Consider the following 18,739-nt stretch of genomic DNA (forward strand, 5'->3'; position numbering starts at 1 on the left):
TAGGAGCACCAGGACCGGCCGGGGGAGAGGAGTTCTGCAGTGGGAACATGACTTCAGAACTCAAAATGCTCCAAACTAAATTGAAAACCATGCTAGACGACAACTAGAAATGGGGAAAATCATTGATAAAAATGATCTAGCCTACTTATGGGCTACTGTCAAACGCGATTCGTCCACTAGATGGCAGCATTCCATCTTTCAGGCGCCCCCCTGGCCTCTACACAGATATATATATATATCTATGGCCTCTACAGGGCTCTTCGACGTTTTGTAGGCCAAGGACCCTTCAGCTGAAAAAGAGACGGAGCAGGGACCCCTTACATTTCTAAATCATAATACATTGAGTTGCATATTAAACTGGACCTACAATAACGTGTAGGGCGGCATAGAGCCTTTAGACATACCTTTTTTTATGGCTCATACAATACTAAGCTAATAAAATAATAATTGTTTACATGTATTTATAAATCATGTTTTGTTAAATGTGGAACAGTTAATCCTAAAGTTTAACTGTATCTGTGGATGGCTTCCTTACCTATACCATCAATGTTTTGTAAATTAAAAAAAAAAAAAAAAAAAAAAGATTTACAAAATAAATAATATGTTGGATTCATGTAAATGTATATTTTCAGACATATTTAGGAATTTTTTTGTAACTATCAAACAATAATATGCTGCGACCCCCCCATCCAGAAACTCTGAGGACCCCCTAGGGGTGCCGGACCTCTGCTCTACATGAACCGATAGCCCTTGTCGTTCTCACACACTGACACCCCTGTCCCGGGGTGAAGACAGCGGTGAGCCTATTTTGTTGATCTGCAGGCGTGGCTTCAGTGACACCGGTAGAAGGGCGGAACTGTGGCCCCTGAGTTTAGTTTAAAGCATCCTGGTTTGCCCAAGATGCTCAACACAAGCCAGCAGCTTCACTTCCAGCACATACACACAGAGTCATCCTCCATCCTCCATCAGGCCTGTACAGCTGCAGCCAGCATGTCAAACTCGGACAGGGTTGTGTTAGCTCTAGGAGGAGCGGGCACAGTGGGCTCTGGGATAGTGAAAGCACTGCTGGACAAAGGTAAGCTGCCCAGGGGCTACTTGGAGACACACACACTCACACACACACACACACACACACACACACACACACACACACACACACACACACAAACTTCTCTACGGCTAAATCGACCGGAAATATTGTCAATATACTACTCTATGAAGCCGATAAGGATATTATATTTTCTACGTCTCACATGCAAATTAATTTGGAAACTGTCTTAACAGTTTTACGCACAGGTAACTCTCGCGGATTTTAAGCAGGGTGGATTGCTTCACGACAAACTGCAGAGCAGACATTTATGAGTAATTTTCTATTTTGTGAGAATATTCTGGCTTTTAGTTGTTAAATGACTGACTATTAATCCTACGTTGATGGTGCGTCTGCGTGCGTAAAGTATTCCAAACTCCAAGCTCTCCACTGAACGATCCAATAATCAGGTATTTGTTTTGCTGTAGCCTACATTCGGTGCGTAATGTGCCGGTTGGATTGTCAAACGCTAACCTTTAAATAATGTACATGTCTTTGTAGTATGTGTTGTGAGCGTTTTGGTTTATTATAGTTGGGATGTTTCCACTGGTGGTCCCGTACACTCTGGAATTATTGGATCTGTGCTCTGGTTTCAGACTCTGAAACATCATCTTTTTTATTATAAAATTACATTTTATGGTTGGAAGTAAGCTAGTTGAGTGTAATTTTGGTTTTATCTTCATCCCTGTTTAGAGGCAGTTTTACTCCATATAAGATGCAATCTATTTGCCTTCTTCATTGTGCTGTGCTGCCTCAGTGCTCTGCATGAACCAGTGCAGGAGACAGTGCAGCATGCCGTGATGACAGTCCACTTGTTTTGGATTTACATTGCGCATCCATAGCTTTGCTGTTTGGATTGAGCAGAAAGTTACCATCTGCTGCCCTGTCAGTTTGTCCCTCTGATGGCCTTGATAAACAGACTTTGACAATGTATGCCTGTTAGTGAATGTTAATTTTCATGTGAAAGGGATTAGTCCTAATTTATATGTGTCAAAGGTGCTGGTTTTGTCTGTCTGCACAATAGATTCCTGTAGTATCTGATATGTATGTGTGTGTGTGTGTGTGTGTGTGTGTGTGTGTGTGTGTGTGTGTGTGTGTGTGTGTGTGTGTGTGTGTAGGTTTCAAAGTCGCAGTGATCTCCAGGGACAGCAGCCGGCTGGAGAGGCTCCAATCATTTGTCTCTCCCAACACAAAGGATAACCTCACCACTATAGTGGGGAATGTGGGTAAGTTGGGTGACGCATCCTTCCATCAATCATTCATCTACTGTAGATAGCTGTGTGTCATACATTCATATGGAGTTATATTCCTATCTTTATTCAAGAGCGCATTCTTTCAATTTGAGAGCATTTCTCACTGATATTACGTTCAGATTTTGTAATAATTTTCCTCAAAACCTTGCTCTCACACTCAAATGGTCATGCTCGCGCTTGGATTTGCTCTGCTTGTGCTCAAACTTTGTGCTCGGACTCAGATATGTTGTTCTGTGGACAGATTTCCTGCTCTCAGCTTTGAACCTTCTCCTCGCACTCAGCCTGATTCTGCGCGCTTGCAAATCTGCTGCTTTCGGATCTCTCCTGCGCGCTTGGATTTTTCTGTGTTACAACCATATACTGTCTATGGTTACAACACTATCAAAATTCCACAACCAATAGAATGCCAGGTGTAGTGTTGACCAATGAAATGATCCCTGCCCCGTTGAGGGTGCGTTCGTTTTATGTGAGAACATCAGTTGCGGCCGGCTCCTCTGTAACCATGGGTCTGTAACCCAAGTTTATTTAACCCCGCCGTCCATCGCTTTATTATTAGTATATGTCAATAATGTGCACAGAATGGTCGACGGTCTTTCACCTGCACCCATCAGGAAACGGGAGAAAGCTTTGAAGTGGGACATATCAAGTTACCACAACTATGAGGGTGAGTAACATAAATTAAGCACATAGCATATGGCGCTAGCCATAGCTAGCCTAGCTTGATGTCCGTAAACAAATAGCTTTTCTTTATATCGGTAGTTTAGCTAGCTAGATAGATTGAACGACATATGACGGACAGTATGTGTGTATTTACAACTGGTATTTAATGACCCCACTTTGTAATTTGTCCTCGTTTGGTTAACCATGTTCCTGGGGATTTGGCTAATTTCAGACATGTTAGAGGCAATTGTAAAACCTAAACTGTAATATAACTGAAAAACAAAAGAAACTGGATTGTTTGTATCAGTTTTTACATCACTGTTGCATGTTTTCAGATGTTCTAAATTCTTTTTTTATCTTATTTTAACAATAACATTCATATATATATATATATATATATATATATATATATCTGTATAGAAAGTTTTAAGTACAATTCCACTCCTATAATAAAACACTATTTAAAATAGCAGTTATTTATTTTTACCCTTATGAAATCAATACAAAGCAAATTGAACAGAAAAAAAACAAGTATTTAGTTTCAGTTTCCCTTCTTCCAGGTGGGGCTGAAGTACCCCTGTTGAGCTGCACCGTGTGCATGGACCAGTGTTGTACAACCACACTACTGTGTTGTTCCAGTCAGTACATTACTCCAAACGCAAAATCCCATTGGTTCCCCCTGTACTCACCTGCGTGCAGAGGGCAGGCATTAGTGGCACAAACCAAGTACGTTGGCAAGTCTGATAATTTAATTGTAAAATCATGTTACATACACTTATCATTTCTTTCTTGCTTAAATTCACAGGGTGCACAACAAGGCCCAGGAGAGACAATTACTGTGATGTTGACAAATCCAAAGCAGAGAAGAGAAGGTAAGGTAAGGTAAGATAGTAGTGATGTTAAAGAAAGCTATGTACACCTAATACCTTATGTGTTGATGTCTATGAATTTGTTTTAAATAGGAGCACACTATAGAAAGACAACAGTGGAGAGTTGCTGGATCGGTCTGTCCTCAAAGTGCCAGAGATCTACAAGGACTTCACCCGTTTCTGCACCATCACCTGCATAATCCAAGTGATAAAAGAGAGAACAAACTATTTTGTTCTCTGCTTACATGAATAGGTGCCTGTAATGCCTGCACACAAACAATCAATTAATACATGTTAAGTATCACTGATATTTCTTAAATCATTGTGATTTTTCAGAGCAATAAGATTATTAAAGCCATGTTCATACTTACAACAAATTAAAACCCTTATCAAGGCAAATAGGTTTTTCATTTTCTGTAATCTAAATCTAAAACCAGTATAATTAAATTTACCAGAGTGGACACTTGCAGCTTTAATTTACCTTGTCAAAACAATAAGTAATTAATAACCAACTGCACAATATTTGACACAAAACCTAAAAAGCCTATGGTTCATACTCCTGTGAAGCAGTACACTTTGCCTGTAGGATTTACTGTAGCAGGAACATTGATATTGGCAAACTGATGACCCAGGTACAGGTGAGTTTGTGAGCAGGGTTATGATATGAACTAAAATAAAGATAAGCCTAGTGTTCACAAGAGGGATAATTCAGGTATTGCAACACAAGTTATAGAATAATTGAATTAAAGGAGGTATATATATATATATATATATATACAGTGGGGGAAATAAGTATTTGACCCCTTGCTGATTTTGCAGGTTTGCCCACTTACAAAGAATGCAAAAATCTACAATTTTAATCATATGTACATTCTAACAGTGAAAGACAGAATCCCAAAGAAAATTCCAGAAAATCACATCATATGAATTTATTAAAATTGATAACCATCTGATGAGGAAAAACAAGTATTTGACCCCCTGGACAAACAGCATGTTAATATTTTGTAGAAAAGCCATTATTGGCCAGCACAGATGTCAAACGGTTTTTATAGTTGGTGACAAGGTTTGTGCACATTTCGGCAGGGATGTTGGCCCACCTCCTGCAGACAGCCTCCAAATCATTCAGGTTCCGAGGTTGTCGCCTTGCAACTCGAATTTTAAGCTCCCTCCAAAGATTTTCAATCGGATTCAGGTCTGGAGACTGGCTAGGCCACTCCAGAACCTTGATGTGCTTCTTCTTCAGCCACTCTTTTGTTGCTTTGGCGGTGTGCTTAGGGTCGTTGTCATGCTGAAACACCCATCCTCGACCCATCTTCAGCTCTCTCACTGAGGGAAGGAGATGTCGGTCCAGAATTCCACGATACATGGCCCTGTCCATCCTCCCCTCAATACGATGGAGTTGTCCCGTCCCCTTGGCTGAAAAGCACCCCCAAAGCATGATGTTGCCACCACCATGCTTGACGGTGGGGATGGTGTTCTTTTGGGTTGTACTCGGTGTTCTTTGCCCTCCAAACACGACGAGTTGAGTTGAGGCCAAAAGGTTCTATTTTGGTCTCATCTGACCACATCACCTTCTTCCAGGCCTCTTCTGAGTCGTCCAGGTGGTGAATGGCGAACTTCATGCGGGCCTGTACATGTTTCTTCTTGAGCAGGGGGACCTTGCGTGCGCTGCAGGATTTCAATCCATGACGGCGTAGTGTGTTACCAACCGTTTCTTTTGTAACTGTGGTCCCAGCTGCCTTCAGTTGATTCATCAGTTCCCCCTTGTGGTTTTGGGATGATTCCTCACCGTTCGCATGATCAGGGACACCCCACGAGGCAAGATCTTGTGTGGAGGCCCAGACCGAGGAGGTTGGCGGTGGTGTGGTGCTTCTTCCATTTCCTGATAACTGCACCGACAGTTGATCTTTTCTCTCCAAGTTGCTTTCCGATTCTCTTGTAGCCCATCCCAGCCTTGTGCAGATCAACAATCTTGTCCCTGATGTCCGTAGAAAGCTCTTTGGTCTTGCCCATGGTGGTGATGTTGGATGCTGGTTGTTTGGGTGTTGACAGGTGTCTTTTATACAGGTAACGAGGTGAGGCAGGTGTATTTGATGTAGATAATTGGTTCGGATTGGGGCTGTGTCTTAAAGAAAGACTAACTGGCTTGTAGGAGCCAGAATACTTGCTGTTTGTCCAGGGGGTCAAATACTTGTTTTTCCTCATCAGATGGTTATCAATTTTAATAAATTCATATGATGTGATTTTCTGGAATTTTCTTTGGGATTCTGTCTTTCACTGTTAGAATGTACATATGATTAAAATTGTAGATTTTTGCATTCTTTGTAAGTGGGCAAACCTGCAAAATCAGCAAGGGGTCAAATACTTATTTCCCCCACTGTATATATATATAAAAAACTAGTAGAAAATAAATTAACTAAACAAGAGCAATTATGGCAAAGTTATGAGGTAGTAGCAAGCTAAAGTGACGTATAATCAATAGCAGTGAGTCACATCAACAGTGTACACCAGAATAATATATACTGTGATTAAGTAATGATACTTAGTGTTGTCTGTAGACTACTAATATAACAAAACCGAAAAATAATATAGTGTACGATGCAGTATGGAGAACAACCGAGTCCCATATGACCCCAAGAGACTTTAATTGCAGCTGTTGATGATGTTGCAGATGGTTGTAGTCTGTAGCCAGTCATACAGTAGGTAGATCTGGAGCAGCAGGGTGACTTCTAGCTTTCATGGGCTGGTGATAAGACTCTGCTGCTATGATGCAGCATTGGTCGAGCCCTTCATTCTCAACTGGAAGAAAAGAAAAGAAAAGAAAAGAAAATGCTTGTTTTTTCTGTTCAGTTTGCTTTGTATTCATTAAAAAAAAACTGCTATTTAAGGAGCAAATTATTCTAGATCTGTTTTTATTATAGTGATAACATTGTACTTAACATTACAACGTTTTATACAGACTGATATGAATCCATCCTTTTCAAACTAATGTTATATGAAGAAATGAAAACTAAATTCTGATGAACAACACACAACGAACACAAACAATCCAGTTTCTGGTGTTCTTTCAGTTATATTACAGTTTAGGTTTTACTATTGGCTCTAACATTAAATTAGCAAAATCTCCAGGAACAAGGTTAACCAAACGAGGAAAAATACACATACTGTCGGTCATATGTTGTTCAATCTAGCTAAACTATGAAGAAAATCTATTTGTTTACGGACATCAAGCTAGGCTGTATGTTAGCATGTCTGAAATTAGCCAAATCCCCAGGAACATGGTTAACCAAACGAGGACAAATTACAAAGTGGGGTCATTAAATACCAGTTGTAAATACAGACATACTGTCCATCATACAGTATGTCGTTCAATCTATCTAGCTAGCTAAACTACCGATATAAAGAAAAGCTATTTGTTTACGGACATCAAGCTAGGCTAGCTATGGCTGGCGCCATATGCTATGTGCTTAATTTATGTTACTCACCCTTATTGTTGTGTAGCTACGTAACTTGATATGTCCCACTTCAAAGCTTTCTCCCGTTTCCTGATGGGTGCAGGTGAAAGACCGTCGACCATTCTGTGCACATTATTGACATATACTAATAATAAAGCGATGGACGGCGGGGTTAAATAAACTTGGGTTACAGACCCATGGTTACAGAGGAGCCGCAACGGATGTTCTCACATAAAACGAACGCACCCTCAACGGGGCAGGGATCATTTCATTGGTCAACACTACACCTGGCATTCTATTGGTTGTGGAATTTTGATAGTGTTGTAACACAGAAAAATCCAAGCGCGCAGGAGAGATCCAGAGCAGCAGATTTGCAAGCGCGCAGAATCAGGCTGAGTGCGAGGAGAAGGTTCAAAGCTGAGAGCAGGAAATCTGTCCACAGAACAACATATCTGAGTCCGAGCACAAAGTTTGAGCACAAGCAGAGCAAATCCAAGCGCGAGCATGACCATTTGAGTGTGAGAGCAAGGTTTTGAGGGAAATTATTACAAAATCTGAACGTAATATCAGTGAGAAATGCTCTCAAATTGAAAGAATGCGCTCTTGAATAAAGATAGGAATATAACTCCATACATTCATCCACTGAACCCACCACATGTGCAGTCTCTTCAGTGGGGGGAGAGGGGGGGGGATTGTTTGCTCTTCAAGGCAAAAGACTGTTACCAGCATAAACACTATTAATTCTAAAAAAAAAAAAAAAAACAATGGGGAAACTCCAACTCGACTGACCAATGTTGTAACTTCATCACTACGTCATTCCCTTACTCACTTACTCAGTGGCTGCCTCCGAGATGTGGACTTGAGACTTTGTGACTTGGACTCGAGTCGATTAGAGTCACTTGATGACTCGTCGACGCGTCTTGACTTGACAAAAAATAAATCACTTTAGACTCGACTTGGACTTGTACGTGACAGTGATACCTGGTTTAGCTCGCAATACATCCGAAGTAGGTAGCCGTATGCAACACTCGAAATGCAATGATGCATCTGTAACTTATTCTCTTATTGTAAATTGTGACGGGGCGCATAGCTGCCGTCACTGTAGCGATGCACTACCTAGTTTAGCTAACAAAGACGGAGTGCGAATGTTGCCGGTGTATGTTTTGTTAGCATGTTGATATGCTCAGTTTCAAATCATCTGTTAAACTTGCCATTTATCTAATTCCACACAGTAATCCCGTAGCGTTCTTGTGCACAAATTTACAGCTAATACTGCGGTGATTTAAAGGCTATAGCTATATCCATCAATAAATCATCCATCCATCCATCTTCGTCCGCTTATCCGGTGTCGGTTTGCGGGGGGAGCAGCTCCAGCAGGGGACCCCAAACTTCCCTTTCCCGAGCAACATTAACCAGCTCCGACTCGGGGGATCCCGAGGCGTTCCCAGGCCAGGTTGGAGATATAATCCCTCCACCTAGTCCTGGGTCTTCCCCGAGGCCTCCTCCCAGCTGGACATTCCTGGAACACCTCCCTAGGGAGGCGCCCAGGGGGCATCCTTACCAGATGCCCGAACCACCTCAACTGGCTCCTTTCGACGCAAAGGAGCAGCGGCTCTACTCCGAGCTCCTCACGGATGACTGAGCTTCTCACCCTATCTCTAAGGGAGACACCAGCCACCCTCCTGAGGAAACCCATTTCGGCCGCTTGTACCCTGGATCTCGTTCTTTTGGTCATGACCCAGCCTTCATGACCATAGGTGAGGGTAGGAACGAAAACTGACCGGTAGATCGAGAGCTTTGCCTTCTGGCTCAGCTCTCTTTTCGTCACAACGGTGCGATAGATTGAATGTAATACCGCACCCGCTGCGCCGATTCTCCGACCAATCTCCCGCTCGCGAACCGACCCAGTGAGTGCTGAAGGTCACAGGCCGATGATGCCATCAGGACCACATCATCTGCAAAGAGCAGCGATGAGATCCCCAGCCCACCGAACTGCAACCCCTCCCCACCCCGACTACGCCTCGATATCCTGTCCATAAATATTACAAACAGGATTGGTGACAAAGCGCAGCCCTGGCGGAGGCCAACCCTCACCTGAAACGAGTCCTACTTACTGCCGAGAACCAGGACACAGCTCTCGCTTTGGTCGTACAGAGATTGGATGGCCCTGAGTAAAGACCCCCTCACCCCATACTCCCGCAGCACCTCCCACAGTATCTCCCGGGGGACCCGGTCATACGCCTTCTCCAAATCCACAAAACACATGTAGACCGGTTGGGCATACTCCCAGGCTCCCTCCAGGATCCTTGCGAGAGTGAAGAGCTGGTCTGTTGTTCCACGACCAGGACGGAATCCGCATTGCTCCTCCTCAACCCGAGGTTCGACTATCGGCCGAACCCTCCTTTCCAGCACCTTGGAGTAGACTTTACCAGGGAGGCTGAGAAGTGTGATACCCCTGTAATTGGCACACACCCTCTGGTCCTCCTTTTTAAAAAGGGGAACCACCACCCCAGTCTGCCACTCCTTTGGCACTGTTCCAGACTTCCACGCAATGTTGAAGAGTCGTGTCAACCAGGACAGCCCCTCCACACCCAGAGCCTTGAGCATTTCTGGACGGATCTCATCAATCCCCGGGGCTTTGCCACTGTGGAGTTGTTTGACTACATCAGTGACTTCCGCTTGGGAAATCGACGACAATCCCCCGTCATCCTCCAGCTCTGCCTCTAACATAGAGGGCGTATTAGTCGGATTCAGGAGTTCCTCAAAGTGCATCTTCCACCGCCCTATTACCTCCTCAGCTGAGGTCAACAGTGTCCCATCCTTACTGTACACAGCTTAGTTGGTTCCCCGCTTCCCCCTCCTGAGGTGGCGAACAGTTTTCCAGAAGCACTTTGGTGCCGACTGAAAGTCCTTCTCCATGTCTTCTCCAAACTTCTCCCACACCCGCTGCTTTGCCTCCTTCACGGCAGAGGCTGCAGCCCTTTGGGCCCTTCGGTACCCTGCAACTGCCTCCGGAGTCCTCCGAGATAACATATCCCGGAAGGACTCCTTCTTCAGTCGGACGGCTTCCCTGACCACCGGTGTCCCCCACGGTGTTCGTGGGTTACCGCCCCTTGAGGCACCTAAGACCCTAAGACCACAGCTCCTCGCCGCAGCTTCAGCAATGGAAACTTTGAACATTGTCCACTCGGGTTCAATGCCCCCAGCCTCCCAGGGATGCACCAGAAAAGCTCCGCCCGGAGGTGTGAGTTGAAAGTCTGTCGGACAGGGGCCTCCTCCAGACGTTCCCAATTTACCCGCACTACACGTTTGGGCTTACCAGGTCTGTCCAGAGTCTTCCCCACCCCTGACCCAACTCACCACCAGATGGTGATCGGTTGACAGCTCTGCCCCTCTCTTCACCCGAGTGTCCAAAACATACGGCCTCAGATCAGATGAAACGATTACAAAATCGATCATTGACCTTCGGCCTAGGGTGCTCTGGTACCAGGTACACTTATGAGCATCCCTATGTTCGAACATGGTGTTCGTTATAGACAATCCATGACTAGCACAGAAGTCCAACAACAAACAACCACTCTGGTTTAGATCAGGGAGGCTGTTCCTCCCAATCACGCCTCTCCAGGTGTCTCCATCATTGCCCACGTGTGCGTTGAGGTCCCCCAGCAGAACAATGGAGTCCCCCACTGGCGCCCCATGCAGAACTCCACTCAAGATCTCCAAGAAGGCCTAATACTCCAAACTCCTTTTTGGTGCATATGCACAAACAACAGTCAGAGTTTTCCCCCCCTCAACCCGCAGGCGTAGGGAGGCAACCCTCTCGTCCACCGGGGTAAACTCCAACGTAGCGGCGCTCAGCCGGGGGCTTGTTAGTATCCCCACACCGGCCCGGCGCCTCACACCCTGGGCAACTCCGGAGAAGAAAAGAGTCCAACCCCTATCCAGGAGTACGGTTCCAGAACCGAGACTGTGCGTAGAGGTAAGGCCCACCAGATCTAACCGGTAGCGCTCCACCTCCCGCACTAGTTCCGGCTCCTTCCCCCACAGAGAGGTGACGTTCCACGTCCCCAGAGCCAGCGTCTGCCGCCCGGGTCTGGTCCGTCGAGGCCCCTGACCTTCACTGCCACCCATGCGGCAGCGCACCCGACCCCAGCGGTTCCTCCCACAGGTGGTGGGCCCATGGGCTGGAGAGATGGGAGCCACGTAGCTTGTTCGGGCTGTGCCTGGCCGGGCTCCGTGGCAAACCCGGCCACCAGGCACTCGCCGACAAGCCCACCGTCTGGGCCAGGCTCCAGACGGGGGCCCTGGGCTTCCTCCGGGCAGGGTCACTCCATCGCTACCTCGATCACTCATAGGGTTTTTGAACCATTCTTTGTCTGGCCCCTCACCTGAGACCACTTTGCCTTGGGAGACCCTACCAGGAGCACAAAGCTCCAGACAACACAGCCCTCAGGTTCACAGAGACACACAAACCTCTCCACCACGATAAGGTGATGGTTCACGGAGATCATCATAGTCGGTTTAAAACCATACGGTTTGTCACAAACATCATTTATAATAATCACACTTACAACACTTACATCTTTGTTAACTAACTGTTTATTTAGTTTAAAAGCTAACAGCATAACAGGTAGTCTTTGTGGCTTACCGGCGTCTGCTCTTTTGTTGATAAAGGAAAGTTTGCCGCGATCGGCGAGTTTAAATGACGTTACTACATCCGGGGTTACAGGAAGTAATTTTGAGTAATTATTTATTTTGTCTGTTAAAGTATTTTGTGGCTTAATGTCATGTATAAATCTTCAGTAAATTTCTAGTCTACTAGATCTATTATTGTTGGCTGTTTGTATTTTTTTTTTTGTCTGTTCGCCTTAGCCACCCCTGTATTTTATTTGTTGTTGGTATGTTCCAATTTCAGGGGTGTGCTACAGGCCTATATAGGCTGTCAGTTTCAGTTGCTCGGGGAGCTAGAAGAGGGTGGACGTGGGTTGGCTCTAGTGACTAGTTTCACAAGTCAACTTATATACAGCTGTATCTGTATTTTTGGTACCATTTCATAAGTTTTGACTCATGTCAATTTATTTTATTTTTCGTGAAAGTATTTTTTATTTTTTTCCTTTAATTTTGGTTTTATTAATTGTTTGTTTTGCCTGTGGGCCTTAATTTGGACAGAAATTAATAAAAGTCCATCACTCCAAACTTCATCTTTGACTACCCTGAGTGTCACTATCTGCTCACGACGACTCTCCTACATCTACCTTCAACATAAATGAATGATTTTCTGTCCGAGCAAAACATTCATCACTATTCCATGACCTCCTGGAAATGCTAACTTACAGTAATATACACTTTAAGACAGCAGGTGTGGTAAAAACACCACTGCTTTTGTCCAAAGTGGCTGCTAGAATCAAGACAAACTGAAAGTTACATATAGCTACTGCCAATTTAATGACTAGAGACTTGACTTGAGGCATGATGACTCAGATAGCTGTAAATACAAAATACTATAACTTTCTGTTTAACTATCAAGTATGCTATGTAGCGGCAGCAGTGCAAACTGTGAATCATGATTGGACGACTTAAAAAGGTCCCGGTATGTGACTGTCATGATTGGATGACTGGCAGTCAGTCCTTGCTATGGCAACACAACATCAAAGACCCCCGATGAAGCCTCATTAGTCAGACCAGACCACCGCTGCTAATCGAAAAAAGTGACTTGATTTGGGACTTGACTTGTCTTGCAACAGCGTTGCAAAGGAGGGTCTGGCTAGTCCGCACAGCATTCTGGCATGGGAGAAAATGTGCTCTGGTTTATTGGCATTTCTTTAAACCAATCACAACCGTCTTGGGCGGTGCTATGCGCCGGTGCCTCTGCAAAATAGTCTCAGGAAGGAACTTGTTTTGGTGGAACATGTGTACGTTCAAAAGTAGTTTTAGTCGTGCAACAGAAAACTCCGATTGGACAGATAGTCTAGCTAGCTTTTTTGGATTTACCCTGCAGAGATCTCACGCAGCTGTAGTTCCAATGAGACAACCTGTAGGGGGACCGAAGAGGGAAAAGTCACATAGTATGCCTTTAACCATAGTCCTCATAAATCCACCACAGTTTAAAATTACAACACAAAGAAAGAGGAAGGTAACAGACATCTGGTCCAAAAAGCGTGACATCCAGCAGAATTTCTGGCGGCAACGGAGCAATCCCGGAAGTGGAACGTCGTGGACATAAACTAACCTTGCCTTAACTGCCTCAGCGGAACCACCACCTGGAAGCTTTTCCTCTCCTAAATTCTTCTCTCTGTTCCAGGGTCAGAGGAGGGAGCAGAGGAGGCGAAGCAGGCCCTGCTGAAAGCGGTGGGAAAGGTGACAGACATCGTCTCCTCTCTGGGCTTCAGTTGGTGGCAGGGAGGACCCCCACACACCCAGTCTGTCAAAGACCTACACTGGGTGAGCACACACACATAAACCAGACATCGGCTAGACCAATACATGAGACTGCCAATGGTTTTGATTAAATATTGAATTTTCTTTGCATTCAGGTAACTATAGGCTATATGCATTCTATTACTTTTAACAGTTATAGTGGAGGTAATGGTAGTTGTAAGCGTAGTCATAGTAAGCATGTCCTGGTTTTCCTGTTAGATCATGTCTAGTCTCACTTTACCAGACCTTCCTCCACAGCGCTGCGGAGGAAGGTCTTGCTAGTCCACACAGCATTCCGGGATGGGAGAAAAACCTGCTCTGGTTTATTGGCATTTCTTTAAACCAATGACAATCATCCTGGGCGGTGTTAAGCACGGTGCCTCTGCTAAATAGTCTCAGGAAGGAACTTGTTTTGGTGGAACATGTGTACGTTCAAAAGTAGTTTTAGTCGTGCGAGCGAAAACTCAGATTGGACAGATAGTCTAGCTAGCTGTCTAGATTTACCCTGCAGAGATCGGAGGAGCAGTTAACCATAGTCCTCACAAATCAACCAGAGGTTAGAACGCCAACACAGAGAAAGAGGAAGGGGACGGACATCCGGCTGAAAATGAGGGACATTCGGCCAAATTTCCGGCAGGAACCGAACAATCCCAGAAGTGGAACATTGTGTATATAGACTTCATCGTGTCTGAATGTTGTTGCAGAGGCTTTTCCTCTGCTACAAGAATGACATTTCTGAACCTTGTCTGATTATTTCATGTTTCATCTCCCATCAACTCTGCAGGTAATTGAGACATTACTTTTCAGCACATTTGTGTCATGGAAGGCCTTCTTCCCCTTGGTGAGGGACGACTCCAACTGTACCTACACCTTCATAACAGGTGATTGCTTTAGCCGTTTATTTCTACCATTAGCATGGGTCTGTCAAATTTATGTAATGGGGTGTAGGAGTTGCTCATCATTGCATGTGAGAAACACTGAGAGAACGGAACTGCTGTTTGGTTTTTCTACATACAGAAGCCAAATGCAAAGGCTCATGCACAATGAGTGAGTCATTCAAAGGCAGTTTGAGTAGTTGGTTGGTTTATGAACATGGTGGAAGATATCTTTCTGTGTTTCCCAAAGCCCAAGATGACATCCTAAAAGTCTTGTTTTGTCCACAACTCAAAGAGATTCAGTATTCAATAATAATAAAAAATTACTCAAACCAATTAATGCATTATCAAAATAACAGTATCCTGAGTAAACTTTGACATATACCAGTCTGTGATAATCCATCAACATACGTTACTCTGAACTTTCCTACTAGTCAAAATAATTCATAATTTCAGTTTCTTTAACTCAAAAATTAGGTATAATGGTATAAGTTTAAAGGTCCAGTGTGTAACATGTTTAGTTGTTCATTATCAAAATCTGTGTTGCCCATTCATAAACTTGTCCTTTTCATGACTATTTACCACCACCAGCAATTCCAAGTATTCCTTTTGGCTGGAAATGTTACATTTCCATTCTCATGAACTGGGGTAGACGCCCCATATTCATGCGCCATCTTGAAATACGTTAGCCAGTAAGGGACATACAGGACACACTGCTCTGGCTTTCGCGTTTTTGCTGTCACATGATAAACTCACAGGTGCTGCTAACGCTGCTAACGGGTATCGTAGCTTCCCGGCCCCGGCAAGTTTGAAGAAGGAAACATGGAGGACCACACGTATTCAAAATCCTCATTTCAGGAACAGGAGTCTTCTTCTTCTTCGCCCAGAAAAAGAAAAAGGAGATTGAAAAGAGCAAGAGACCGGCTTTTTGAAGCGCGAAGGCTACCGTAGCTGTAATACCTTCTTAGAACTGCGTGGCATGAGAGAGTTGATTGTGATATATGATCTCAACGCTAGATGGGAGAAAATCCTACACATCCCTTTAATTGACCATGAATTCCAAAAAGAAGTGTAAAACTAGTGGTAATATGTTGTAATGAAGTTGGCTAAGAAGGTGTAACAGAGACACAGACTTAGATTTTTTTATGCTTTATAAACTGGCAACCCAGACCGGGTCACTTTGGACCCAGGAGGACAACAAGTGCATGGTCGATGGGAAGACAACTCAAGGGTTAAACAATGTAAAAATCATACAAGCCAGTTAGGTTGTTTGGTAACTGTGACTTTCCTGCGTGCCACAGGAGGAGCAGGTGATAAGTTGCTGATGCCTGGTACGGGCTTCCTGACGGTGGGCTCTGCCAGCACCCTGGCCTTCTGCCAGGTTCTACGAGAGGAGTATCCTGAGGTGCCCTGCAAACTCAACCAGGTGAGACTTCAGTGGGATTACACACCAAGACTTCAATTAACAAAACACCAAAGCTGATAGAAGATATCTACCTGACCTGAACTTCTTCTGGGAATCAAACTCCGCTCTGCCGTTTGAAAGACTTGTGTTTTTGGATCCAAACAGCCAACAGTTTTCAGGCTGCAGACCCGATAAGAAGGAGAATAGCGCACACATCGCCAAGCCAACCTTTTCTAGAAGCAGCTTGAAGGAATGAAAGAGGGACACTGTGTTCACAACAAGTCCTCCACCGCAGATAAACTTAGAAAAAATCCTATTTTGCACAGCTACATGTAAACAGGAATATTAGTGGAATATTCACTTTCATTAGCCATGTAAACAGCTTAGTCGGAATATCATCTTTTTCCGAAAAAGTGTAAAAAAACGGAACATTATGTGCATGTTAACGTAGTCATTGTGGTGGAATGCATACAATTACTATTTGTAGCTATTTGAACGAATGGTTCATAAGAACAGCCTGCTCCTTCATATCCTTCCTGTCATCTCTAACTCACTGTTGCGTGTATCCTCCCCTCTCTCTTCATCCCTGTCTCCCTTTATTGATTGGTTCTGGCAGGTGAAGATCGACGCGGGTGTAGCCACTCCAGAGCGCATGACACCTGGTTACCTGAACCACCTGGACCTGGGCGAGGCGGTTGCCACCCTCGTGGAAAAACGAAACACCTCCCACACCGTCTTCACTGTCAACTGTCCTGCAGACTTAAAAACTGTCCTTCTGGAGAAGAACCTTTAGACTTGGAAACCCTTGCTTCAGCTCTCCCTTGTTGTCACGGCGACACATCTACACGTCTTCTGCTCCTACTCTTACTGAACTCTCCAAAAACGCATTTAAATTGTTTTTGGTTCCTGTGTTTTCTTCTCCCACAAGTCTGTACCCCATCCATGCCCAACTGTATGTGAATTGTCTGTTGTTTTAATTAATACTGTATAATCCGCCACCTGTTCTCAGATTAACAGTTTTCTATGCACGTGTTATGTGTGATATGTCTGTTAAAAAATTGCACAGGATTTGAAATACTCACCTTCTCATTGTTGCCGGCTTCTGTACAAATATTATCGCACAATTCTGTTCTGTCTTCTACATCGTTGGAAGGCATGATACCCAATGTAATCCCACCATTACTACATGGCTCTACTTAATACACTTGGTATGAAACTAGACCTCTTAAGCCCAGACCATTGGACAGAGCAGGTGAAGATTGAAAGCGCAGGAAGGAGGGATTTTGAGTTCCCCACTGGTATTTGAAAAGAAGAGGTTGTTTGGTTGTAGATTAGCTGAGCGTATGTATCTACAAACCTGGAATTAAAGGTACCCTGTGAAGCTACGGAGTAATTTTTTGATTTTGGATTTTGTTCTGTATCAGCATGCGTAACAGGACGCTTCATAATCTTCCACTGATTGACAGTTGGTGGCGCTAACTGCTCATAAACATAGCAACGCCCAAGTAAAAATCAAGAAGATTGCTAGCTAGCAAACAAATATGTAAATAATGCAGGTTTTTAAGACAAAAACTGACTTTGCAGATGTTTAATGAAGAGGGAAATGGTATTCAACATGTTTGTTAGGCCTACAGAATGCAAAGTGTAACTTTGATTACATGACAACTCCACAGGGTATCTTTAACATCTTGACAAATGGCTAAAAGTGCAACATGGTTGAAGAGGAGATGCAATACAATACTTACATGTCGTGTCCTGATATGATTAGGATTTAGGAATATACGTATGTCGAGGATTGACATTTTTTTGCCCCGAGAGTTTTAAAACGTTTGCGAAGCGGTGGACAGATTTGGCGACTGTAGTCTCAACGTAACTGAACTTTACAAATTGGGATGACTGCACACACATTCCTACAGTCTCTACTTGAAGACATTCATGGTGCTGCACTAGGTTGTAAACACAAAACGTGACTGAAGGAGTTAGAATAAAGTGTGAAGAATGAAAAAAGAGAGTTGAAATCCTGCATAGTTTTGTCACCTCAACAACCCCCCTTTCAGGCAATTTGACTATGTTGAAGCACACTAAGGTGAAAATTAAAGTTTAAATATGCAGCATTTTGCATTCAAGTACCAATAAACAAAGATATGTGCCACATCTTTTATCCTGTGTGTTTATTGCTTTTTAAAGACAAGATTGATTGTCTCTATGGGGAAATTGGAGCACTGAAAGGAAATTAATGCAAATAATACAGAGCAAGTAGGTTGATCTTTGGGGTGGGGTGGGTTTGACACATTTACGGTACATCCCCCTAGCGTGACTCTCTGTCCCGTTCTCAAGCACCGGCACCGACCCCCCCATGGGCCCCTTTATCTGCCACCCGTTATTTGGGCCGGCATGTCTTCATAGAAACTAACCAGCCTTAGATAAACTAAACAGAAGGTTGGGGGCCACAGCAAACTGCAGTATGAAAGGGGGGGTGTTGTCTTGTTTACTTGCCCTGGTAATGCATACATGCTTCCATGACAAGAATGTTAATTTGTCATGCCAATAAAGATGCCTGTGCTGAAGATGTGGGCAACATTTAGTCATCAGTCACAGTTTTTGTTTAGAACTTGTCGGCTGACAGCTCAATTAGGCCAAATTATAATTAAACCACGAGGCAGAACCCATTGGGCCCCGCTTTCTTTTTGCCCTTCTCCCTTCCTTTCTCTCCCCACT

General features: G+C 44.1%; 1 protein-coding gene across 1 annotated transcript; it reads left to right on the top strand.

Annotated features, from left to right (window-relative positions):
- Positions 1-779: 779 nt before the first annotated feature.
- On the top strand, positions 780-18,173 carry si:dkey-238o13.4 (uncharacterized). Its single transcript, XM_028585774.1, has 6 exons — positions 780-1,075; positions 2,206-2,313; positions 13,626-13,765; positions 14,526-14,622; positions 15,918-16,042; positions 16,638-18,173. The coding sequence occupies exons 1-6, from the start codon at positions 901-903 to the stop codon at positions 16,812-16,814; spliced, it is 822 nt and encodes a 273-aa protein (XP_028441575.1). The 5' UTR covers positions 780-900; the 3' UTR covers positions 16,815-18,173.
- The last annotated feature ends 566 nt before the right edge of the window (positions 18,174-18,739 follow it).

This window comes from Perca flavescens, chromosome 8 (assembly GCF_004354835.1).
Source record: "Perca flavescens isolate YP-PL-M2 chromosome 8, PFLA_1.0, whole genome shotgun sequence".
Lineage (NCBI taxonomy): Eukaryota > Metazoa > Chordata > Actinopteri > Perciformes > Percidae > Perca > Perca flavescens.

What these genes read in the sequence shown, in the direction of transcription:
- si:dkey-238o13.4 (XM_028585774.1), top strand. Translation starts at nt 901, where the DNA reads ATGCTCAACACAAGCCAGCAGCTTCACTTCCAGCACATACACACAGAG. An exon ending in GAAAGCACTGCTGGACAAAG is followed by an intron (nt 1,076 to 2,205) that starts GTAAGCTGCCCA and finishes GTGTGTGTGTAG; the next exon opens with GTTTCAAAGTCGCAGTGATC. An exon ending in CTGTCAAAGACCTACACTGG is followed by an intron (nt 13,766 to 14,525) that starts GTGAGCACACAC and finishes TCAACTCTGCAG; the next exon opens with GTAATTGAGACATTACTTTT.